This window comes from Bos taurus, chromosome 11, assembly GCF_002263795.3.
Source record: "Bos taurus isolate L1 Dominette 01449 registration number 42190680 breed Hereford chromosome 11, ARS-UCD2.0, whole genome shotgun sequence".
NCBI lineage: Eukaryota > Metazoa > Chordata > Mammalia > Artiodactyla > Bovidae > Bos > Bos taurus.
The window spans coordinates 94,096,253-94,121,200 of NC_037338.1; the positions used below are offsets into that span (position 1 = coordinate 94,096,253).

Sequence of the window (24,948 nt, forward strand, 5' to 3'; positions counted from 1 at the left end):
TCTCCGCCAATCGGAAGGCTGGGAGGGCGGCGGGCCAGGAGAGGGATTCTCCGTGCCGTGGGCGAGATGATCGGGTACCCCGGGCTCCCGCTAGCTTCTCCGCCCGCGTGAGCCGACGAGCAAGTGCTGTGGCTTCTTAGCGCCTGGGGCTCAGGCCCCGCGCACTTCGCTCCTTCTCAGCCGCTCCTCTCTAGCTACGACTCGGCCGTCTGCCGTCTGCGTGGGCCTGAAAGGCGCAGCTGCACTTAAAGCGTCGGTAAGCTCCTCCTGCCTAGGGTATGGACTCGCCTTCTTGGGACCCAGAAGCGGAGGGAAGGACGTTTACCTCACTCGGTTTTTGCATGTTGGTGTTTCCCAGGGATTTGCATTCTCCGTTACCTACAACTTGCTGATTGTTCACAACTCTCTTTCGCCTGACCATCAGCTCTCTTGCGCCAGGGCCAGCTGCCGAGAAGACATGTCCAATTGGTTTTCCACTGTTAAGGTAGCTTTGAACTCAAGTTCATCGGCAGACCTGCTTCTTACCTCCTATAGTCCTTGTGTTGGTGAATGGCATCGTCCACGCAGTCTTGCCCACCAGAAAACTTCAGTATCATTCTAGAGCCACTTTGCATCTTGCCAATTCAATGGTTCACTGGGTTCTCCTCGTTTTTGGGGGGGATGGGGGAGCGAGGATATTGTGGTAAAACATACGTAGTATTTATCATTTTAATAATTTGTAAGTGTGAAGTTCCATGGCATTAAGTACTTCACAATATTGGGTAACCATCACCGCTGCTGTAGCCAATTTCATTATTTTACTTGTGGTTATCGTTTTTCCGCCATTTTTGAAAAGTTTGTCCTTTTCCCTGGTGACTCGGTCAGTAAAGAATCCGCCTTACAATGCAGGAGACCTAGGTTCCATTCCTAGTTGGGGAACATCCCCTGGAGAGGGAAATGGCAACCTACTCCAGTATTCTTGCCTGGGAAATCCCATGAACAGAGGAGCCTGGCGGGCTACAGTCCGTGGGGTCACAAGAGTCGGACAGACCTTAGTGACTAAGCCACCATCATCGTTTTTCCAACACCATTTTTGAAAAGTTCCTCCTTTCTCTGTTGAATGGATTTGGCACCTTTGTTGAAAATTGACTGACCATGTTTGTGTGAATTCATTTCTGGACGCTCTATTCTATTACATGTGGCTGTATCTCTGTACTTACACTGGTACATATTCTTCTACTGTAACTTTGTAGTAAGTTCCTAAGTGATGAAGTTATTAGGACTTCAACTTTATTTTATCCAGATTGTTTTGGTTATGGCAAGCCCCTTGAAATTCCGTATGAATTTGAGGATCAGCTTTTACATTTCTAAGAAAAAGGCTGTTGTAATTTTGATAGAGATTGTGTTGAGTCTGTAGATCATTTGGGGTAATATTGCCATCTTAATTTTAAGTCTTACTGTCTGAATAAGAAACATCTTTTCATGTACTTAGGTCTTTATTTTCCTTCAGGAGCACTTTTCAGGGTATTTAATTCATTCTGATAACATAAATGAAATTGCTTTCTTAATTTCCTTTTCACACTGTTGCTGGTGTGCAGAAACCCAACTGATTTTTGGTGTTGGTCTTGTACCCAGCAATGCTTCTGATTTTTTTTTTTTTTTGACCCCATAGGCTTTCTTGTGGATTCTTCAGGATTTTCTGTATATATGACCACGCTGCCTGTAAATATAGTTTTACCTCTTTACAATTTGGATGCCTTTAATTTTTTCATCTTATAGTTCTGGTTAGAGCTTTCAGTACAGTGTTGAATATCAGGCATCCTTGACTTGTTCATGACTTGTTCTAAGAGGCATAGGTAAATGATTGCATTTGATTTAGATACGGGTTTTTGGGGTTTTTTTTACAAATACTTTTATCATGTTGAGGAATATTCCCTCTATAACTACATTTTCTGAAAGATCTTATGCAAAGGCATTGTACTTTGTCAAATAACTTTTCAACGTTAATTGAGATGATCATGAGTTTCTTCCTTAGTTCTATTAATGGAATATTTTAAATTGATTGATTTTATGTTGAACCACCCTTGCATTATTGGGATAAATCCCGCTTGGTCATGGGGAATAATTCTGTTCATATGCTGTTGAATTTGATTTCCTTTTATGTTGTTGAGGATTTTGGCATCTATATTCATAAGAGATATTGGTATATAATATTTTGTGATGCATTTAGTTAGCTTTGGGATCAGAATAATGAGGCTTCATGGAATCAGAAAGCATTCCCTCTTCCTCAGTTTTTTGTAAGAGTTTGAGGACTGTTATTAATTCTTAATTAAGTATTTGGTACAATCCCTTGCCGAAGCCATCTGGTGCAGGACTGTTCTTTTTGGGAGGTTTTTGATTACTCACTCAGTCTCTTTACTTGTTATGAGTATGTTGAGATTTTCTAATTTTTCGAGAATCCACTTAAATAATTTGTATGTTTCAGGGAATTTGCCCGTTATATTCTAGGTTGATTTTGTTGATCTTTTCAAGGAAACAACTTTTGGTTTCATTGATTTCTTTTTTTCTCTTTTTCTTTTCTCTTGGTTTATTTCCATTCTATTTCCTTCCTTTTGCTGGCTTTGAGTTTAGTTTGTTATTCTTATTTCATGAGGCATAAAGTTAGGATATTGTTTTGAGATTCTTGTTTTTTAATGTAACCATTTACAACTGTAAATTTCTTTGCTTACTGCTTTCATTGCATCCTGTAAGTTTTGGATGTTTTTATCATTACTCATTTTCAGGTATATTCTAATTTCCCTTTTAAAGACTTCTTTGACTCATTTGTTCTTTAAGAATGTGTTTAATACCCACATATTTTGAATTTTCCAGTTTTCCCTCTTACTCATTTCCAACTTCATCCCATTGTAGTTGGAAGATACTTTGTTTAATGACCTCTTAAAATCTTTTGAAACTTGTTTTGTGGCCTAATATATGGCCTGTATTGGAGAATGTCCTATGTGAACTTGAAAAGAATGTACTGCTGTTGTGCAGTGGAATATGCTGTATACCTGTTAGGTTCAGTTTATTGTGATGTTCAAGTCCTTTAATTCTAATGTATCTTCTGTCTGGTTGTTCTATTCATTATTGAATGTGGGCCATTAAATTTTCTAACTATGATTGTAGAACTGTTTGCTGCTAAGTCACTTCAGTCGTGTCCGACTCTGTGCGACCCCAAAGACGGCAGCCCACCAGGCTCCCCCGTCCCTGGGATTCTCCAGGCAAGAACACTGGAGTGGGTTGCCATTTCCTTCTCCAATGCATGAAAGTGAAAAGTGAAAGTGAAGCCACTCAGTCGTGTCTGACCCTTAGCGACCCCATGGACTGCAGCCTACCATGGGGTTTTCCAGGCAAGAGTAATGGAGTGGGGTGCCATTGCCTTCTCCAGTAGAACTGTTTATTCCTCCCTTTAATTCTGTTCATTTTTGCTTCAAATATTTTGAGAGTCTATTACTAGTTATGTGAAATTGAAAGTTGTTCAGTTCCATCGGACTCTTTGTGACCCCGTGGACTATATATAGTCCGTGGAATTCTCCAGGCCAGAATACTGGAGTGGGTAGTCTTTCCCTTCTCCAAAGGATCCTCCCAACCCAGGGATCAAACCCAGGTCTCCTGCATTGCGGGCGATTCTTTACCCTCTGAGCCACAAGGGAAGCCCAAGTATACTGGAGTGGGTAGCCTCTCGCTTCTCCAGTGGATCTTCCGGACTCAGGAATAGAACCAGGGTCTCCTTCATTGCAGGCTGATTCTTTACCAACTGAGCTATCAGGGAAGCCCAAGGTAAAAGTGAAAGTCGCTCAGGTGTCTGACTCTTTGCAACCTCATGGACTGTAGTCCATGGAATTCTCCAGGCCAGAATACTGGAGTGGGTAACCATTCCCTTCGCCAGGGGACTTCCCAACCCAGGGATTGAACCCAGGTCTCCCACATTGCAGGAGGATTCTTCCCTGATAGCTCAGTTGGTGAAGAATCTGCTTGCAATGCAGGAGACCCTGGTTTGATTCCTGGGTTGAGAAGATTCTCTGGAGAAAGGGATAGGCTACCCACTCCAGTATTCTTGGGCTTCTCTTGTGGCTCAGCTGGTAAAGAATCTGCCCCAAATGTGGGAGACCTGGGTTTGATCCCTGGATTGGGAAGATCCCCTAGAGAAAAGAATGGCTACCCACTCCAGTATTCTGGCCTGGAGAATTCCATGGACTATAATCCATGGGGTCGCAAAGAGTTGGACAGGACTGAATGACTTTCACTAGTTATGTAAATGTTTAAGTTTTTATAATCTTGCTCTATTGAACCTTTTTTTTAATATATAATGACTTTGTCTCTTGTAATTGTTTTAAAGTCTATTTTGTATAATCTTAATATAACCACCTGAAGCTCCGTTTTGGTTAGTACTTGCATAAAAATGCATAGAATATCTTTTTTTTTTAAACCTATTAATGTCTTTGGATCTAAAGTGAGTATTTTCTAGATTGCATATTGCTGGAACATGTTTTTATTTTATCCATTCTGCCCATCTCTGTCTTTTGATTAGAAAGTTTATGCCATTTACATTTAAAGTAAAGACTGATAATGAGGAACTTATTTCTGCCATTTTGCTACTCATTTTCTATAGGCTTATAGCTTCTGTGTCTTTCATTTCTTCCATTACAGCCTTCTGTTTTTATTTTTTGTAGTGAAAACTTTTGACTTACCTCTTATTTCCTTCTGTGTATATTCTATAGATATTTCCTTTTTGGTTACCATGGGAATTACATTTAACAGCTCAAAATTGTAACAATTAAAATGGATACCAATTTTAGTAACAAACAAAAACTGTCCTATACAGCTCTGTCTCCCCTTTGTTATTGGATTTTATAGATTACATCTTTATACATTGTGTGTGCAATAAATTAGACTAATATTTTTATGCATTTTCATTAAAATCATAAATTAAGTAAAATGGAGGAAAATTAAAATGGAGGTAAATAATTACACTAATGATTCTGTAGTTGCTTGTATATTTTTCTTCACCAGAGAGATCTTTATTTCTTCATATGACTTTAATTATTGTTGAGCATCCTTTCATTTCAACCTGAAGGATCCTCTTCATCATTTCTTGTAAGATGGGTTTAGTGGTAATGAATTCCCTTAGCTTTTTTTTTTTTAATCAGAAAATGTCTTGATTTCTCCCTCATTTTTGAAGGACAATTTTGCTAGATATAGAATTGTCCACCAAGAGTTTTTTTCATTCATACTTTTAATATTATCAACCCACTGCCTTCTGGCTTCTAAGATTTAAGATGAGAAATTGTCTGATAATCTTACTGAAGATCCCTTGTATGTGATGAGTATTCTCTCTTGTTGCTTTGAAGATTCTCTTTTTTCTTTGGCTTTCTACAGTTACATTATTATCTTTTCTTCCCTTTCTCTCTTCTCCTTTTGGGATACTTATAATGGTACATTGTTTCCCTTAATAGTGTCCTGCAGACCTCTTAGGCTCTATTTAGTGTTCACTTTTATTTTTCTGTTCCTCAGATGGAGTAGGAAGAACATGGAATCCATCTCTACCTAGGCAACAATTATACTGGCAGACTGTCTGAAGTAACTATTTCGGAACTCTGGAATCTATTTGAATGCTTGCATGTTCCAGGGGAAAATCTGGTTGGTCATCTGAGGTTAATTTCAGTCAAGGTGAGCCTTTAGTGTGAATAGGTAGGAAACTATTTGTTCCTACCCCTCAACCCTGTTTATATTGCAGGTATGGCTTGCTGGAGCCAGAGTGGGAAGTAAGAACCTTGTTTTCCTAGAATGTAGGAAATGTAGGAACCTAGAGTTCTACATTTTATTTTATTTATTTTATTTTTATTGAAGTATAGTTGATTTACTATATTGTGTTAGTTTCAGGTATACAGCAAAGTGATTCAGTTTTTTATATATATATTTTTTTTATTATGTTTTATTGCAGGATATTGAACATAGTTCCCTATGCTATACAGTAGGACTTTGCTGTTTATTTATTTTATATATAGTAATCTGTATCTACTAATGCCCAATTCCTAATTTATCCCTCCTGGACCCCTTTTCCCCTTTGATAAACATGTTTTCTATGTCTGTGAGTCTGCTTCTGTTTCATTGATAAGTTCGTTTGTGTCATATTTGAGAATTCACATATAAGTGATATCATATGGTATTTAGACAAAGACATTACTAAAACAGCTGTCTTAGAGTTGCTCATCAAGCTAAAACATGGATGAAGTCTGGAAAATAATGTACAAAAAATGCAAATATCATTAAAGAAATAGAAATTATAAAAAGGAACTAAAATGAAATTCTGGAGTTGAAAAGTACGACAGAGATAAGGAAAAAAAATTCATTTAGAGGGGATCAAAATATACTTTGGCCACCTGATATGAAGAGCCAACTCATTGGAAAAGGCCCTGATGCTTGGAAAGATTGGAGGCAAAAGGAGCAGGGGGCAGCAGAGGGTGAGATGGTTACATAGCATCATCGGCTCAAGGGACATGAGTTTGCACAAACTCCGGGAGATAGTGAAGGACAGGGAAGCCTGCTGTGCCACAATCCATGAGGTTGCAAAGAGTCATACATGACTTGGTGACTGAATAACAACAAAATCAGACTTGAGCAGGCAAAAGACAGAATCAACAAACTTGAAGATATTTCCTTCAAACTCAGTCTCTTTTTCCCCCCCTTTCTTTTGCCTTAGTTCAGGTGTTTCTAATCTGCATAAGATCAGAAAGTGATATTCAAAGTGTTCTATTTACTCCCTGTTTTGCCTTTTCTACTCCTACCAGAATGAAATTTTTTAAAACCCAAATCTGTTGTTGGCACTATCCTTAGAAACTTCAAGGGCACCCTGTTTATAGATTGAACTTCATTTTCCATATTTTAGCATTTACGGACTTTCCATTCTGGTTCCAGCTTACCACATCAATCTACTGAGCTTGAGATATAAATTCCATTTTCCAGGAAATATAAGGTCTAAGGAAACAAACTCAGTGACTTCTTGAGGAAACAACTTTTCAGATCCAGAAGATAGGAAATTTTGTACTTCAACTGGACTGATTTCTTCAATAAGCCAGTGTCTTTCAATTTTTTTTCTTAATTACTAGATTAAGAAATACTTAAGGGACATCACAACCAGACATAGTGTGTGGGCCTGGACTGGATGCTGATTTGGGAAAATTAGCTGTAAAAAATTTATTTTGGTCAATGAAGAATTTGATTATAGTTAGGTATTAGCTGAGAGGAAAATTTACTAAAATGATATTACTGATTTGGAAAAGCCCGCTGTAAAAATACTTTTAGGTTGTTAGAAAATTTGAATGAGATCTAGGAATTAGATGAGAGGAAAATTTAGTGAAATGCTAAGGTAGATACTGTTAGTTGAATACAGCAGACTGTTTAACTATGTGAGCTCATTTTGAAAAACAATATATAGACACAAAGAAGACTGTGTTTTAAACTGTTAGTATTTGTAGTGGGAATCTGATATTTTTGTTTTATTTGAGGTTGTCCCTGTTTTGGATTTTTCTTCAGGACATACTCTAGTGATTCTGTAATAAAATTTTATTTAAAAGATTATGTTAAGATTTATGTATATATTGGGGAAATATATATGAATCAAGAAATACATGAAATGTATCGTCACCAAACTATTAAAAGTGGTTTTGTCAGAGTGTCAGGATTTCAGGAGATTTTGCTTTCTTCGTAATGTTATATCTGTTATTTAAATACTTTAAAATGGGTGTGTATTTCTGTTACATAACTGTGTAAGGAGAAGGAAGAAAGCTATTTTACTGTGGGAGTGCAGCCAAGTCTATTATAATAGACAAGTCACAAAGAGGACTGCAACAGAGCACAGCTTTTTTTTTTTTTGCTGTGTCTGGTTGATTTAGATGCACTATCCACAGGAAAACTTTGAGAATGACTCATTTAGCCGGAAAAGAGTATACACAATTTGAATCAAGAAAATGAGGGAGAGGCTTTAGAATTACTTCATAAACTGTCAAGACTTAATTAGCACTTTTAATAATCATTACTTTTGTTTACTACTACACTGTAAATTCACTCAGGAGAGGGACTTTCAACTTCATTCTGTTGCTGCTGTTCTATCACTTTTGTATGGCTTTTAAATAAAATCCCAGCCCTATCTTTGAGTAGTACTCTGGAACAACCTAGTTCATTTTGTTCTCTTTTGTGTGTTTCAGATGTCTCAGGGTAGTTGTGTTGTAGCCAGTCGCCCTTGATTTCAAAGTTAGAAAGTTTTGACTTCTACACGGAATCCTGTTCCTTAGGCTGGATTCCTTTACAAAATTAGAAAAAAAAAAATTATCATTCTCAAGGTTTGTAGTAAAGCCAAGTGACATACCTGTAAAGGAACCTACCTGTCGACAATCCCTGCCACTGTCTGCGCCCTCAATAAAGGCCAGGTGTGTTGGGTTAACATCATTAAGTGCGACTTTAGAAACAGCTTTTAAACGTTAAAGGGGAGGAAGGGATTCCTTGCTCTAGCACCAGTGACTTTGAGGTTGGACCCACCTCAGGTGCAACAGGTACTACCCAGCCTGCTACCCCCGCCAATCCTGCTCCCAGTCCCTGATGCAGGCACAGAGCCACTGTTAGCCAAAGCGCGCACACTAACCAGAGACGAGTGCAGCTCCCGGAGAGCAGACTCCGCGCAGGCGCAGAATACGGAGGCGGGCCAAAAGCCCAGGTGGGGTCCGCGGAAAGGAAGTACGCCCCCGCCGCCTGTCGTTGAGCCAATAGGGCGACTCGGCTTTGCCAAGGGCCTATGAAGCAGGGCAGGAGGCGGGACGGAGGACGGAAGGAGCGCTCTCACGTGAGTAGGGGGCGGGGAGGGCGGGGGCTGGGCGGCTGGGGAGGCCCAGGCGGCGGAGCCTCCGGGACGGCGAACGGCGGGCGGCGGAGGAGGAGACGGCGGGTCGGGTAGGGCCGCGTTTCCCCTCCTCCTCCTCCCACCCACCAAGCCCGGGGGGGATCTTCGGACGGTCCCTGCGGGGAGCCATGCCGTGTTCTTATCCCGCGGGGCTGGGCAGGCGAGACTGCGTTCAGCTCCCTCGACGAGCCGGGTTCTGAGGGGAGCAGTGATTGGGGGGAGGGGGAGCAGCGGCCCTGGGGGCGGGGGGAGGACGCATGCGCAAGCGGGAACGCTCGGACAGCCCCTGCCCAAACCGGTTCCCCCTGTCTGGGTGGGTGTAGGCCTTCCCGGTGGTGCACTTGTGGCCGTCTCCCTCGCCCCCGCTGCAAAGCTGGTTTGTCTCTTGACTTTTTATGTTTGGAGAGAGGTCCTGTTTGAGAATTTGGCTGCTCCCTCAGCCTCAGTTTCTCCCCGTTGCTCGCTGGGCCTGTACCTGTGACTTAGGCTGGCTTCGGCCTCAAGCTAGCTTCCTGGGCTGCGCCTGATTTGAAAGGCTTGCTTTATTCTAGTGTCGGTGTTCCTTCTCGTGTTGGCCATTCCGTCTCATTTTCCCAGCTGCTATCTAAGTGTCCCCAGTAGCCCCGTTTTCCCAGATTCTTTTAAGTGTCTGCCCCCAGTACCTCATTGTTGTATCGTGATTCCCAGCAGCCTAAAAAGCTTTAGGTGTTGAACCCGAGGATCACCCTAGACTTCCAGGAGTTCGCTGTCCATTGCCTGGTGGTACTTTGGTGTCCCTTCTCTTCTAACATTCGGTTTGTTATCTGCAACTGCCTTTACAGTCATCTCCATACTTAGGGTTCCTTTATCTTGGAAGCAAAAGCCCTAGCAGACCATGCTGTTGGTACGCTATAAGTGCCCCATTAAATCGTCATCCGACTTGAAGAATTGGAGATCTTTTGAGGGTTTTTTGTTTGTTTGTTGTCGGGGGCGGGGGTGGGGAACAGGGTTTTACAATTCACTTGATATATTCATTCAAATAAACACCTGTATTCACATACGTGGGACTGGACTAGTAAGTCGCGAGTGTGTGTCTGTATCCCAGCTGCTTTGTTTAGGAGGGGAAAAAAAAACCGAAGAAAGTGAATTGAACTGAGTTTGTCACATTAAAACTGAGGTTTAGAAAGTTGAAAAACTTAGGTTCCAAAGGAGTGCACGTTTTCCTTTTTAAACGAAGGACCTGTTGGCCTTAATTCTAGCGTGTATAAGGTGCTATTTTAATGTATATTCAAGGTTTTATTTGAGTTTACTTATTAAAAATTGAAAATGAGTAAGGGACAGAGTTGTCTTCCTTTGTAGACCTCAGTTTCTGTTAATAAAATTTGAGTCCACGATTGATTTGTATTTATTAATAATGGGTTCGGTACGTATTATCAATTCAACTTTGTCATTAAAGTTGAACTATTGCTATGTTATGGTACACAGTTCCTTTTCGTTTCAGGTTTATAACTTAGTTTACAGTTAACTAGCTCAGCTCATCGGTATTAAGGTATATATTTGGGTACTTATTAACTGCATACAGTTTGGCATTTTTTTGCATAATTTTCTTTTTACTTTTAAATAATGTTAAGTATAGTTGATTTTGGCATAGTGCTCTATTAGCAGTTTGCAAGTGCTTAACCTGGATAAAATTGTAGTTTAGTAGGACTGTAAAAGTGAAGGCACTTGTTTCCTATCTCTTCTACTGCATATTGAAAGAAGTGTATTATGCACATTATCTACATAAGGGAACATGGTTTTTCATAAACATATCTCAAACCACACAGCCTTGATTCATTGAAGAAGTCGTTTTCTATTATGGAGTACGTTTCTAGCTAAACTTTACAGCCCAGATTCTTTTATTTAGAGAAGTCATTATCTTTTATTGAGCACATTTTCAGTTGAAGTGTTTCCAGCTGACATGAAGCCTACTTTGAAGGTCTCGCCATTTCCCAGTGATTATTTTAACACGTGCCCTTTGAGTACCGGCTTCAGAAAATAATTAGTTTAAGTCAGTTCTACTGTGGTGTGTCTTTATAGTTGCTGATGTGCTGAGTTTCTGACATGGGCTGCACAAGTGTTATCTTTGTAGTGTCAGTATAATCAGATACTACACTTTTCAAGCATGTGAAATAAGTGTACGTAAAACTTAATCTTTCTTAGAGCTAAAACTCAAACATTAAAGAAGTACTAATTTAACCAGTGTTCATAAAGCAAGGTTTGGCATGCATTTGGGTGCTTTGTATGTAACTACCTTGTTTTATTGATTTTCCATAGTTAGATAGTAAAAAAAGAAAATCCAAGGCTAAGGACTTGGCTATCCATGGGTATACCTGATAAAACATATAAATTTAACAGCTGTTTCTATTTGCATAAATTACCTGGTCTCCCTTCCCAGTCTGTCCAGTTTTTTGTTGATCCTAAGATCCTTATTCTTCAGAAAACTTGTAATCCGAAACAATACTGGATAGACACTTAAACTGACATTATAACCACTCTTGTTGACCCCTAACTGCCTTGTTTTTCTCTTCATGTGTAAAGACTGACCAAATATGGCAGTTTGCAAGTCATGAACAGTTTAGTTTATAGAGTTTAGCTTGGAAGTTTCCTCTTGCCAGAACAACTGTATTACTCTGAGGTAATCACCAGAACTTTTTGAAGGTTTTATATTTCTATCAAGTAGAGTTCTATAAGGCCTAACTTTTCCCCCAAATCCCTTTTTCTGTGATCATAAAATAGTATAAATAAAGCCCTAAACTTGTTTTTAAGTTCATGCTTCACATTGAATGGTATATATTACCTTGGATCTAAAACATTTGAAGTATATTTTCTCAGTTGTGTGGCCTGGTGCTGAATTTGGAGGTTTAGGCTTCTTTGGAGTTAATGCATGGCTGTTACCTATCTCCAGTTAGTTGCATCAGCTTTTATGTAATAAGTCCCAACTCCTTGTCATCTGTTAATCTTTGTGGCAATAATTTTTTTCTGCCTAATAAAATATGACATCTCTTAAGGTACATTAGCAAATTGCTTTCTGTGATAACTTTAATAAAATGTTATTAACCCTTAAAGCTTAACAATGTTTAAAATTTCTTTTCCTCATTTTCCCTTATTTATATACACTTTGGTAGTTATAATCAAGAATCTTTGGTTATCTTATTTTCCAGCTTCTGAGGGCGGCCCTTGTGTCAGAAAAAGGAATTGATGTACAGAATATTTATTTGGGAATGTATTTTAAATGTTGTCATGGGTATTAAGAGATAGTATTTAAGGCTAAATTGGATTAAATGTTGGGTGTTTGTATAACACTACTGCTAAGAACTATGAATTAATCATTTTAATATTTTTACTGTAGATTAATAAACTTTCTTATGCCCTTAAAATATGCTGATGAACGGATTCTGGCAAGGTGAGAATAGAGATATGTCATGTAAATCTCTTTTGCTGTGATACATGATTTCCTCTGGTATACCTGCAAAAGAGAAATGGCTACATCTTTATCATAGTTACCTGTTGAATTCTCTGTGAATTGACGAAAAATCTGATTTTGTAACCTCAAAAGCTAATTCTTAGGTTAAAAAAAACTGTTCCCTAACAGAAACATCTATTTGTTATTTTTACATTTTTGCTTTTTGGTTGTGAGGAAAGATCTTTTTAGACAGGTTTAAAAGCATCTGTGAGGAGGAGGAGAGAGGAAGGTTCAAGAGGGAGGGGACATACGTACTCTATGGCTGATTCATGTTGATGTTTGGCAGAAACCAACAAAATTCTGTAAAGCAATTATCCTTCAATTAAAAAATAAAGTTAAACAGAACTTGTAAACTATCCCCTAATAAAGAGATAATATATATTAAATTAAAACAGAAATCTCTGACACTAAATTGAGTATGTGTGAATTCTTTTATTTTCTTACATGGTGCCTATTCCATGCTGTGAGTGAAAGTGCTCAGGAAATGTTTTTTGGTTGTCCACCGCCCCCATTCATCCCAGGGACGGCGGAGCCTGGTGGGCTGCTGTCTATGGGGTCACACAGAGTCGGACACGACTGAAGCAACTTAGCAGCAGCAGCAACCCCCCCCCCCATTCAACACTCTTAACAAATGCCCCACCATCCTTGTATAAGTATGGACTAGGGCACTCATACATCAAAAGATTCAGAAAACTTGTGTGTCTTCTGTTAAACATTCATGGTTTGTCTTCACACATTCCCCTGAAAATCAGAGGTCATGGAAAAGAGAAACCATTTTACTGCATTAATCTCAGGCTTTGGTCATCTAGCAAATGACTTGTTTGCTTGGCATTAAGTTCACCTGGTTTAAACATTTCAGATCCAAATATAGACAGGTTGGTATTCTAAATGGAATAGATTGATCGTTTTCACTATGTGTGAGAAGGAACTATATTGAGTAATTTCCTAAAAACAGGAAAAGTCTTTAGAAAATCCTGTATTGCTTAAAAATATTAGCTTTTATTTACAGAACTGGTGTAAATTATATTATGCTTGGGAAATCCACTCCAGAAAAAGTAAATACAGTTCAGTTTGGTCACTCAGTAAGGTCCAACTTTGCGACTCCATGGACTGCAGCATGCCAGGCTTCCCTGCCCATCACCAACTCCCGGAGCTTGCTCAAACTCATGTCCCATCAAGTCGGTGATGCCGTCCAACCATCTTATCCTCTGTCATCACTTTCTCCTGCCTTCAATCTTTCCAAGAATCAGGGTCTTTGCCAGTGAGTCGGTTCTTTGCATCTGTTGGTCAGAATACTGGAGTTTCAGCTTCAGCATCAGTCCTTCTAATGAATATTCAGGATTGATTTCCTTTAGGATTGACTGGTTTGATCTCCTTGCGTTCTAAGGGTCTCTCAAGAGTCTTCTCCAACACCACAGTTCAAAAGCATCTATTCTTTGGCACTCAGCTTTCTTTATAGTCCAACTCTCACATCCTTATATGACTACGTGACTACTGGAAAAACCATAGCTTTGACTAGACAGACGTTTGTCAGCAACGTAATGTCTCTGCTTTTTAATATACTGTCTAGGTTGGTCATAGCTTTTCTTCGAAGACGCTTGTCTTTTAATTTCATGGCTGCAATCACCATCTGCAGTGATTTTGGAGCCCCAAAATATAAAGTCTGTCACTGTTTCCGTTGTTTCCGCATCTGTTTGCCATGAAGTGATGGGACCAGATGCCGTGATCTTAGTTTTTTGAATGTTGAGTTTTAAGCCAACTTTTTCACTCTCCTCTTTCAGTTTCATCAAGTCTCTTCGGTTCCTCTTTGCTTTCTGCCACAAGGGTGGTATCACCTGCGTATCTGAGGTTATTGATATTTCGTCCCACCATCTTGATTCCAGCTTGTGCTTCATCCAGCCTGCCATTTTGCATGATGTACTCTGAATATAAGTTAAATAACAGGGTGACAATATACAGCCTTGACGTACTCCTTCCCTGATTTGGAACCAGTCTATTGTTCCATGTTCGGTTCTAACTGTTGCTTCTTGACCTGCATACAGATTTCTCAGGAGGTAGATCAGATGGTCTGGTATTCCTGTCTCATTAAGAATTTTTCACAGTTTGCTGTGATCCACATAGTCAAAGGCTTTGGCGTAATCAATAAAGCAGAAGTAGATGTTTTTCTGAAATTCTCTTGCTTTTTCTATGATCCAAGGGGTGTTGGCAATTTGATCTCTGGTTCCTCTGCCTTTTCTAAATCCAGCTTGAACATCGGGAAGTTCACGCTTCATGTACTGTTGAAGCCTGGGTTGGAGAATTTTGAGCATTACTTTACTAGCGTGTGAGATGAGTGCAATTGTGTGATAGTTTGAATATTGTTTGTCATTGCCTTTCTTTGGGATTGGAATGAAAACTGACCTTTTCCAGTCCTGTGGCCACTGCTGAGTTTTCCAAATTTGCTGGCATGTTGAGTGCAGCACTTTCACAGCATCGTCTTTTAAGATTTGAAAGAGCTCAACTGAAATTCCATCACCTCCACTAGGTTTGTTCATAGAGATTCTTCTTAAGGGCCACTTGACTACATTCCAGGATGTCTGGCTCTAGGTGAGTGATCACACCATCATGATTATCTGGGTCGTGAAGATCTTTTTTGTATAGTTCTTCTGTGTATTCTTGTTACCTCTTAATATCTTGTGCATCTGTTAGGTCCATATCATTTCTATCCTTTATTGGGCCCATCTTTGCATGAAATGTTCCTTTGGTATCCCTAGTTTTCTTGAAGAGATCTCTAGGTTTTCCCATGCTATTGCTTTCCTCTACTTCTTTGCATTGATCACTGAGGAAGGCTTTCTTATCTCTTTGCTATTCTTTGGAACTCTGCATTCAAATGGGTATATCTTTCCTTTTCTCCTTTGTCTTTAGCTTCTCTTCTTTTCTCGGCTGTTTCTAAGGCCTTCTCAGACAACCATTTTGCCATTTTGTGTTTCTTTTTTTTTTTGAGGATGGTCTTGATCACTGCCTCCTGAACAATGTCACGAACCTCCGTCCATAGTTCTTCAGGCACTCTATCAGATCTAATCCCTTAAATCTATTTGTCATTTCCACTGTGTAATCATAAGGGATTTGATTTAGGTCACCCCTGAATGGTCTAGTGGTTTTCCCTGTTTTCTTCAATTTAAGTCTGAATTTGGCAGTAAGGAGTTCATGATCTGTGCCACAGTCAGCTCCTGGTCTTGTTTTTTCTGACTGTATAGAGCTTCTCCATCTTTGGCTACAAAGAATATAATCAATCTGATTTTGGTATTGACCATCTGGTGATGTCCATGTGTAGAGTCTTCTCTTGTGTTGTTAGAAGAGGGTGTTTGCTATGACCAGTGCATTACAAGCCAATTCATGTAATTTCACTACTTATATGGATTACTTCGAGTAGTTGGATTTATAGAGACAGAAAGTAGAATGTTGGTTGCCTGGGGGAATAGGAATTGGAATTTAATAGGTACAGAGTCTCAGTTGGGAAAGATGGAAAAGTTCTAGGGATAGGTGGTGATGATGGTTGCACTAAATGTAAAAGTCTTTAGAAAATCCTTCATTGCTTAAAAATATTTGTTTTTATGTTTACAAAACTGGTGTGAGTTATATTATGCTTGAGAAATCCATTCCAGAAAAAGTAAATACAGGGATGCTTAAAAATGTGTACTACTGTTAGAAATATAATCGGACCTTGTGAATGAGTAGTATGTTAATATTAACTAATTTTCCCTGTGTTCCCACAGTTGGATTTCTTTTGTGGTCATGGCATCCAAGTAACTTAAATATTTAGTCACAGAGGTATTGTGTTGAAGGGGCATAAAGCCAGCATTCCTAGAGTTCTGGAAAAAACTAGAGTGCTGGTTCCTAAAATAGCCATAGGAACATGGAAAAACCACTTATATGGTTTATTTTTTCAGGTGTCAACAGTGTTGTACTTGATAATCAACTCAGTTAAAGAATGTTTTATGTGCATTTCATCCCCACCTCTTTTTGTACCTTTCATTAAAATATCAAGATATAGAGGGGAGACTGTGAACTTTGGAATCAGAAAAAATACAGATATCCCAAGTCTCAAACTTACTTAATATATGACTGAAGGTAAGATACTTAATGATGCTGATTCTCAGTTTCTTTGTTTGTAAAAATGACACTTAAAATGCCTGCATCATGGATTAGGATTGGGAGGCACCTGATATTCCTGCCCCCCTTCCCTTTCCTGGATGTTCTCATTCACAAAAGAATTAAAAGGACTTGGCCCCCTCATTTTATGTGTTAAAAGAACTGGAGCTATCACATGGTCCAAGTCAAATCACAAAGGACTAAGGAGTTCAAATCCCAGTTGGTTTTTCAGTAGAACACCAGACTGTTAACTTTGAATAAAGTCTTATTAAAGCTCGATTTGTCAGTAAGAAAGGGAAAAGTATAGTACCTCTGAAATCATTAGCTGTGGTGTTTAGGCATTTTTCTGTATTGATTTTGTGAGTTTTATCCTAAAGGTCCATAAAGTTACATTTAGGCTTTTAGAACTTTTATTGACCAGTGAATGGATAAACAAAGGGTGGTATATTCATACCATGGGATGCTATCTGACCATAAAAAAGAAAGGAAGTTCTGACAAATGCTGCAACATAGATAAGCTTAGGAAACATTATGCTAAGTGAAATAAATCAACCATAAAAATACAAATACCATATAATTTCACTGCTTACATGAAATACCTCGTAGTCAGATTCTTAATGACGGAAAGTAGAATGTTGGTTGCCTGGGGGAATAGGAATTGGAATTTAATAGGTACAGAGTCTCAGTTGGGGAAGATGGAAAAGTTCTAGAGATAGGTTGTGGTGATGGTTGCACTAAATGTAAATATACTGAAAGCCATGAAACTATACACTTAAAAATGGCTAAAATGGTAATACTTATGTAGAAAGATTGAATTTTTTAAATTTTTATTTAAATTAAGAAAGCTTTTGACTGAGTTATATTTCTTTAAGGTATCCTTAATGGTTCATCTGAAATCAAGCTCGAAGAGTCACTTCATAGTTTAAAGAAGTTAATTGTGACAGACGTGATGGGTTAAAATTTGCCTAACAGTGACTTTTTTGTAAGCTGGTTTTTCTTGCCTATATGTGCTGTAGGCCCACGATGGTTAAGTTTCATTTTCTTTTTGGTTTTTAAAGCTAAGCTAAAATTATTTGGAAGGCTTAAAGTAATAGGTTCTCTAAGCTCACTAAAATAATTCAAAGAATCAGTCACGAAATTCAAAAGTCAGACTTCAATAAAGACACCTCAATTGTTTAGCAATTAGTAGTGGTGGAACGGAATTTATTTTTCAAAGATGCGATGATTTTCCATGGAGTTTTGTTAGATTCATCCCACCCTTCCCAGGGATATGTTGTGAGAAGTTCATATGAAAACCAGTGCAGGGCAACAAACCTCAAATCCAGGAAAAAAGCTGAGATTAATATCATATGATTTTAAAATACAACTTCTTTGTAGTTGTTTAATTTTATTGAGCTACAAGCCCATAGGAATTGGCCTGCTAAGCATGTTTGGGACTTGACTCTCTTGCTGCTTTCTGACTTGTCCTTTACTGAACAGAGAGTAATCTTATCAGATCCGTGTTTTAGAAGAGTACAACTGGGAACAACATAGAAGATGGATTGGAATGGGTAGAGAATGGTGACAGAACACCAAGGAGGAGAGATGCATTCCTGAAAAGGACAGGCGCCTAGATCCCTGGGATTGGATCAAGTTCTACAGTTGTCGCTCTGAACTTAAGCATTATTGAGCCATTCTAAGCCTCAGTTTGTCGTATGAAGTTCATACCTATCTGGGAAGGGTAGTATGAAGATTAGTAACAATGCATGTGAAGCTTCTAAGTACTATGTGGGGCATACAATTGATACTTAGGAACTGGTAAGTAGTGTTCTTTAAATTCAGCAAGATTATTTAAGTATCGTCCGTGTGTGTGCATGCTAAGTCACTTCAGTTGTGTCCAACTCTTTGCAACCTGTGGTCTGTAGCCTTCTAGGCTGTTCTGTCCATGGGATTCTCCAGGCAAGAATACTGGAGTGGGTTGCCATGCCCTCCTCCAGGGAATCTTCCTGATCCAAAGATCGAACCTGTGGCTTCTGCATTGCAGGCTAATTCTTTTAACACTGAGCCACTGGGAAAGCCCAAGTATTGTCTTTAAGACTCCCTAAAGCTGTACTCATTTTTTTCACTGGTGGAGCAACAGAAATGATGGAGATTGGGAGGGAAGTGATGAGAGAATGTTTGGGTTCAGAGGGAATCCAAGATTTGGCTCAATGGTGTTTAACTGCTTTTCACGGTTGGAAACCTAAAAGAAGAGTTAGTCAGGCACAGTCAAAAGGTAGTTGTGGTGGTTTTGTTGTTGTTGTTGTTGTTGTTGTTTTTAGCCTCTATCCCAATCTTTCATATCTGCACCCCCAGAAATGCTTGTAGTGTAGCATATTTGTCGTTCGTCCATCTCACAGTGTATAAACCCTGTTACTTAAACACTGAACAAGTATTAGCCATCCAGTCACATTTACTGAACACTGCCATAAGCAAGCATATGAAGATAATATAAGCAAACCCTTAAAGATCCCTGTCCAAAAGTAGTTCAAAGGGACTATGTGTGCTCATTGTATTCCCAGTGTTTACTGTGGTGGTTTATACTAAATAATTGTTTCCGAAATGAATGATCAATATAGGAGAAAAGAGGTATAACATTTTACTGTGTGATAAATGTAATTCTGTGATAGAATTAAAAAGCAAGCAAACAAAAAGCCTTAGGAGCCCTAGAGGGAAATAAGGATTATTTCAGAAAGGAAGAGGAGGTTAAATATTTGATTGTATCACTGCATTGCTTGTGGGGGAGTAGGACTAATTGGAGAAATGAAAACACACTCCAAGCTTAAGAAATGGCATGAGCAAAGGTTTGAAAGCATAAAAATGCATGGCATAATTGGAGTTCCCTGGTATGGTTTCATAGAGGGAGATCAGACTAGAATGAGAGATTGGCTCCAGATTTTTAAGAATTAATGATTTAAGGAATTTGGATTTTTCTGTTTTCAGTCAGGAGCAATCAAAGGAAGGGGTCGGATATGTGATCAAATCTGAATTTTAGAGATTAGCTATGAGGCCTTGATAATGACTAGAGAGAGTCTAGAAAGAGAGACTTATGTTGTAGCAAAGTTGAAAGAGAATAAAATGCAAGAGAGTGACATGAAAGATGGCAAAGAAAGAGCAGATTTGGGATATGTTTTGGAACTAAAATCTATTAGAATTCCAAGGGAGAATGAGAAAAGGAGTCAGGGATTGCGGGAGCGGTGGGGGGTGGGGGGGGGACATTTCCATCTTGAATCAGTGGTTGTTAACCACTGATAAGGAAGCTATGAGGAAGAATATGCTTGTGTGAAGATGGGCTCTGCTTTGGATATATGGAGTCAATTTTGAGATGGGTATGGGATACGTGTAGCAGATCCCACCTGTGTATTCTCATAACACCATATGCATACCTATTACTATCAGATCAGAGTAGTCGCTCAGTCGTGTCCGACTCTTTGCGACCCCATGAATCGCAGCACGCCAGGCCTCCCTGTCCATCACCAATTCCCGGAGTTCACTCAGACTCACGTCCATCAAGTCAGCAATACGATCCAGCCATCTCATCCTCTGTCGTCCCCTTCTCCTCCTGCCCCCAATCCCTCCCAGCATCAGAGTCTTTTCCAATGAGTCAACTCTTCGCATGAGGTGGCCAAAGTACTGGAGTTTCAGCTTTAGCATCATTCCTTCCAAAGAAATCCCAGGGCTGATCTCCTTCAGAATGGACTGGTTGGATCTCCTTGCAGTCCAAGGGACTCTCAAGAGTCTTCTCCAACACCACAGTTCAAAAGCATCAATTCTTTGGTGCTCAGCCTTCTTCACAGTCCAACTCTCACATCCATACATGACCACAGGAAAAACCATAGCCTTGACTAGACGAACCTTTGTTGACAAAGTAATGTCTCTGCTTTAGAATATGCTGTCTAGGTTGGTCATAACTTTCCTTCCAAGGAGTAAGTGTCTTTTAATTTCATGGCTGCAATCACCATCTGCAGTGATTTGGGAGCCCAGAAAAATAAAGTCTGACACTGTTTCCACTGTTTCCCCATCTATTTGCCATGAAGTGATGGGACCAGATGCCATGATCTTAGTTTTCTGAATGTTGAGCTTTAAGCCAACTTTTTCACTCTCCACTTTAACTTTCATCAAGAGGCTTTTGAGTTCCTCTTCACTTTCTGCCATAAGGGTGGTGTCATCTGCATATCTGAGGTTATTGATATTTCTCCTGGCAATCTTGATTCCAGCTTGTGTTTCTTCCAGTCCAGCGTTTCTCATGATGTACTCTGCATAGAAGTTAAATAAGCAGGGTGACAATATACAGCCTTGACGAACTCCTTTTCCTATTTGGAACCTCTTACTATACCAAGCACTATATTGTAATTACTTGTTTGTTTGTCCATGTTCTCTACTATAAGCCTGTCAAGGGTAAAGAGTACCTTTCCTCCCCATTACACTCTACCTAGTGCCTGGCACATAACAGATACTCAATACTGAATAGGTAAAAAAAAAAAAAAACACACACACAGAACAAAACACAAGCGCCCACATGAAATTAGGGAGAAAAACAGGGCTACAGTATCATCAGCATACAAAAAAGTTACAACACAGGAGGTACTGAGATAGCTAGGGGCAGATATGGAAGGAGGAGGAGGACAGATGAACTTACAGTGGGCAGGGATTTTCCTGGTGGTCCAGTGGTGAAGACTCCACACCCCCAATCAATGCAGGGGTAGTGGGTTTGATCCCTGGTCAGGGAACTAGATCTGTACAGCCAAATTTTTCTTTAAAAAAATAAGGAGTGGGCAGAGAAAAGGGAACTTGAAGGAAATGGTAAAAGGTGCTAGAGGTAGAAAATGGAAGCAAAAAGAGTTTCACAATAAGGAAATGATAAGCATTTTCATTTATTTCAGCCAGTGGAAATAAGATGAGAACTGAAAAGAATTGTTTGAGTTTTTAAGTTTTGTATTGTTGATTTTTATTTGTTTATATATATGTATGTGTGTCTGTACACATACATACACACACACATACATGTATTTTTCCTTTTTGAATGGATGCTCAGAGTGTTAAAAACACCCAACGTCACATAGACAAGGTTTGAATTCAGTTTTTAAAAGAAGAGGTTTAGTAAGGGTTGGTGAGAGTTACAGTAGCCAGATTTTGAGAGGGACTGCTCGGTGAGACAGAGAAGGCAGTGGCACCTCACTCCAGTACTCTTGCCTGGAAAATCCCATGGATGGAGGAGCCTGGTGGGCTACAGTCCATGGGGTCGCCAAGAGTCAGATATGACTGAGCCACTTTCACTTTCACTTTTAACTTTCATGCATTGGAGAAGGAAATGGCAACCCACTCCAGTGTTCTTGCCTGGAGAATCCCAGGGACGGGGGAGCCTGGTGGGCTGCCATCTGTGGGTTTGCACAGAGTCGGACACGACTGAAGTGACTTAGCAGCAGCAGTTTGGTGTGAGTGGGGAGTCCTATTGAAGTGGCTGCTGCTGGTAAGTCACTTCAGTCATGTCCGACTCTGTGTGACCCCATAAACAGCAGGCCACCAGGCTCCCCCGTCCCTGGGATTCTCCAGGCAAGAACACTGGAGTGGGTTGCCATTTCCTTCTCCAATGCATGAAAATTTAAAGTGAAGTCGCTCAGTCGTGTCTGACTCTTAGCGACCCCATGGACTGCAGCCTACCAGGCTCCTCCATCCATGGGATTTTCCAGGCGAGAGTACTGGAGTGGGGTGGAGGAGGAGTTAATACTCCTTCAGGAAGAATGTCAGGAAAACCAAGGAAATAAAGATGAACTGGAGTGCTTGGACTAGTGCCAGAAACAAGCACCTTTTACTTGTCTCAAGTATGTCAAGTTCAATTACAAGTATCACTCATCTCTCTTATCAGGTTCGGTGGGTCACTTATTGGGAGGTGATTTTTGCTCTACTAATTGCACATTAGCAAATCCATACCACTGCAAGTTCACTGTTTATGTTACTGCTCTGAATAATGTTAGAAAAATACAAATATCTGATGATACTCTGTCCCAAAGTTCAAGTTTTTAAAAAGTAAGCACTGCTTTTGAAGAACTATCAAAAGAGCTCTTATCATGGCTAGTTCTTTACCTTTTCACTCTCCTTTAACAGGTTTATAGTTTTAAGAGGAGATTGAGAATGAAAATGAATCTTTGTTCATTCAACAAGATTGAGGCACATTTTATACTACAATCTTTGCAAAAGTGTGTGGTTGAGCATAGAGTTGTCACTGTGGTACAGATGGGACTATAATATAACTGAGCCTTTGGTTTTGATGCATGAGGTTGCGTAATTAAAATTACTTATCATTTTAAGTTACTTGACTTATTAAAGGAGATAGAATGAAGCATCCCTGCACTAGTACTCACCAACCTGGCCCTGTCGGTAACTGGACGTGTTGTAGGGGTCTAGGCTCATCACTTATATAAAGGGAGACAAACTGAGTGCCTCCCAGATACAGAGTTGTTAGGATGATAAAATGAGATGAAGGTGTACATTTTAGTAATCTGTAAACTTTCACTTTTCACTTTCATGCATTGGAGAAGGAAATGGCAACCCACTCCAGTGTTCTTGCCTGGAGAATCCCAGGGATGGGGGAGCCTGGTGGGCTGCCGTCTGTGGGGTCGCACAGAGTCAGACAAGACTGAAGCAACTTAGCAGCAGCAGCAAAGTGTTAACACAGAGATACAAAGTATTCTTTTATGTTTACTTAAGTATAAAAAAGTTAGATACTGACCTAGTGGCTAAGATGGTAAAGAATGTGCCTGCAATGCAGGAGAGCCGGTTCAATTTCTGGGTTGGGAAGATCCCTTGGAGAAGGGAATGGCAACCCACTCCAGTATTCTTGCCTCTTGGGCTACAAGAGTCGGACACTACTGAGCGACTAAACACTTTCACTTTCAAATAAGACTGGAACTAGAAGTGTTACATATATTTTGTGCTAATATTGTTTCCTAAATTACCAAAATCTGTTGATATTTGTTAAAATTGGGAGTTGGTTTCACTCTCCGGTTAATGAAAGAGTGAAATGGAAAAGAACTGGCCATAATCAAGGCTCTTGACCATCCTTCAATAGCAGTTGGCTCTTGGATATACATATATCTATTTCTTAGTGTTTTTTAATTGGAAGATAATTGCTTTACAGTGTTGTTCTGGTTTCTGCTGTACAACATGAATCAGCTGGAAGTATGCATATATCCGCTCCTCCTTCAGCCTCTCTCCCACTCTGTCCCATCCCCTCATCCCAGCCCTTCTTGGTTGTCACAAAGCAGGAGTTGAGCTCCCGTGTTATACCAGCAGTTTCCCACTAGCTGCTTTACACATGGTAGAGTATATATGTCAGTGCTACAGAGAGTAATTTTTATAATGACTCTGTGAGGTAGGTAGTACACCATTTTCATTTACGGAATCTGAGGCTTGGTATGACCAAGCTTACACTATTATTCAGTGGTAGAACCAGCATACTAACTTGTATTTTTTCCTAACTCTTAACTGTTTGCTTTACCATCATAAATAATGACTTCTATTCTTCCTGTCAGTTATAAAAGCTGCTCTTGCCTTTTTCATTGGGTGACTCTTGTTATCTTACGTCTTTTATTTGCCTTTATCCTATTTCTTTAGTACACATTTGAGCACCTACTATGGCCAGTTATTCTTTCACTTGTTAGGGCTACCGCAGCTCATGAAACAGGCAGAAATCCCTGCCCTTATGCTTACATGATATTTAAAAACAAATTATGATGACAAGGTAAATGTGTCAAACAGTGATAGGTGGTATGGAGAAAAATAGGAAGAGGGATGGTAGTGTAGGGTGTTTATGGGGAGGAAATTTGTACTTTAGTGTCCATGAGAATTAGAGTAGGGGCTTCTTGTGGTAGCTGGTGTAAGAAGGGATGAAGAACAACAAAACTAGTTCTTATGGTCTCAAGACAGAGATTGTGAATACTCTAGAGTTTTTCCAGGAGTATATGAAGTTCTGGGATGCCTCTTGGTTGTGGAGACCAGGGGAGGGTGGGGCGATCTTCTCTAGAACCCTCGGAGCTTGTGGGCTGACTCTTCACTTCTGCCCACGGAGCTGGAGAAGGGGAGCCTTATTACATAACTCCTCCTGTACTGCTTAGTGTTCTGATAAATCTCATTTCTACTGAGTGATTCAGTTACTTTCAGGGCCAAAACAAACAGTAAAGTATCTTATAAAGTGTACTTTCCTGTCACTTCCTCAAAGAAAATAGGTTGAACTTGGAGCCTGCCAAATCTCAGTTCCGTAGTGTAGATACCAAAGTATTATTTTTGAGTCTAGAATATTGTAGAAAGTTGTTAATGTCTCTGAGATTATCGTTTTAGAAAACTTTTCCAGGCCCTCTGCTATCTTCGGAGAAGGCAGCGGCACCCCACTCCAGTAGTCTTG

General features: G+C 39.7%; 2 protein-coding genes across 7 annotated transcripts in view; one reads left to right on the forward strand and one right to left on the reverse strand.

The window, feature by feature from the left end:
- Window positions 1-8: 8 nt before the first annotated feature.
- The window catches only part of RABGAP1 (RAB GTPase activating protein 1), a 169,299-nt gene continuing 144,359 nt past the window's right edge, over window positions 9-24,948 (forward strand). For 2 of the 6 annotated variants that reach the window (XM_005213133.3, XM_059891255.1), the window contains exon 1: window positions 8,880-8,964. The gene's annotated coding sequence lies outside the window, so the exon portion shown is untranslated. Of the gene's footprint in view, window positions 257-358; window positions 5,689-8,879; window positions 9,291-24,948 lie in introns of those variants that run through there. The other 4 variants (XM_059891253.1, XM_005213132.3, NM_001191409.2 and 1 more) reach the window with 4 other exon arrangements.
- LOC132346530 (uncharacterized) lies at window positions 8,193-22,958 on the reverse strand. Its single transcript, XM_059891609.1, has 3 exons — window positions 22,910-22,958; window positions 8,660-9,303; window positions 8,193-8,321 (listed from the first exon to the last, which is right to left on the reverse strand). The coding sequence occupies exons 1-3, from the start codon at window positions 22,956-22,958 to the stop codon at window positions 8,193-8,195; spliced, it is 822 nt and encodes a 273-aa protein (XP_059747592.1).

What these genes read in the sequence shown, in the direction of transcription:
- LOC132346530 (XM_059891609.1), bottom strand. Translation starts at nt 22,958, where the DNA reads ATGAGCCTAGACCCCTACAACACGTCCAGTTACCGACAGGGCCAGGTT. An exon ending in TTACCGACAGGGCCAGGTTG is followed by an intron (nt 9,304 to 22,909) that starts GTGAGTACTAGT and finishes AAACATAAAAAG; the next exon opens with TCAAGAGACAAACCAGCTTT. An exon ending in GGGAGCTGCACTCGTCTCTG is followed by an intron (nt 8,322 to 8,659) that starts GTTAGTGTGCGC and finishes AATTTTGTAAAG; the next exon opens with GAATCCAGCCTAAGGAACAG.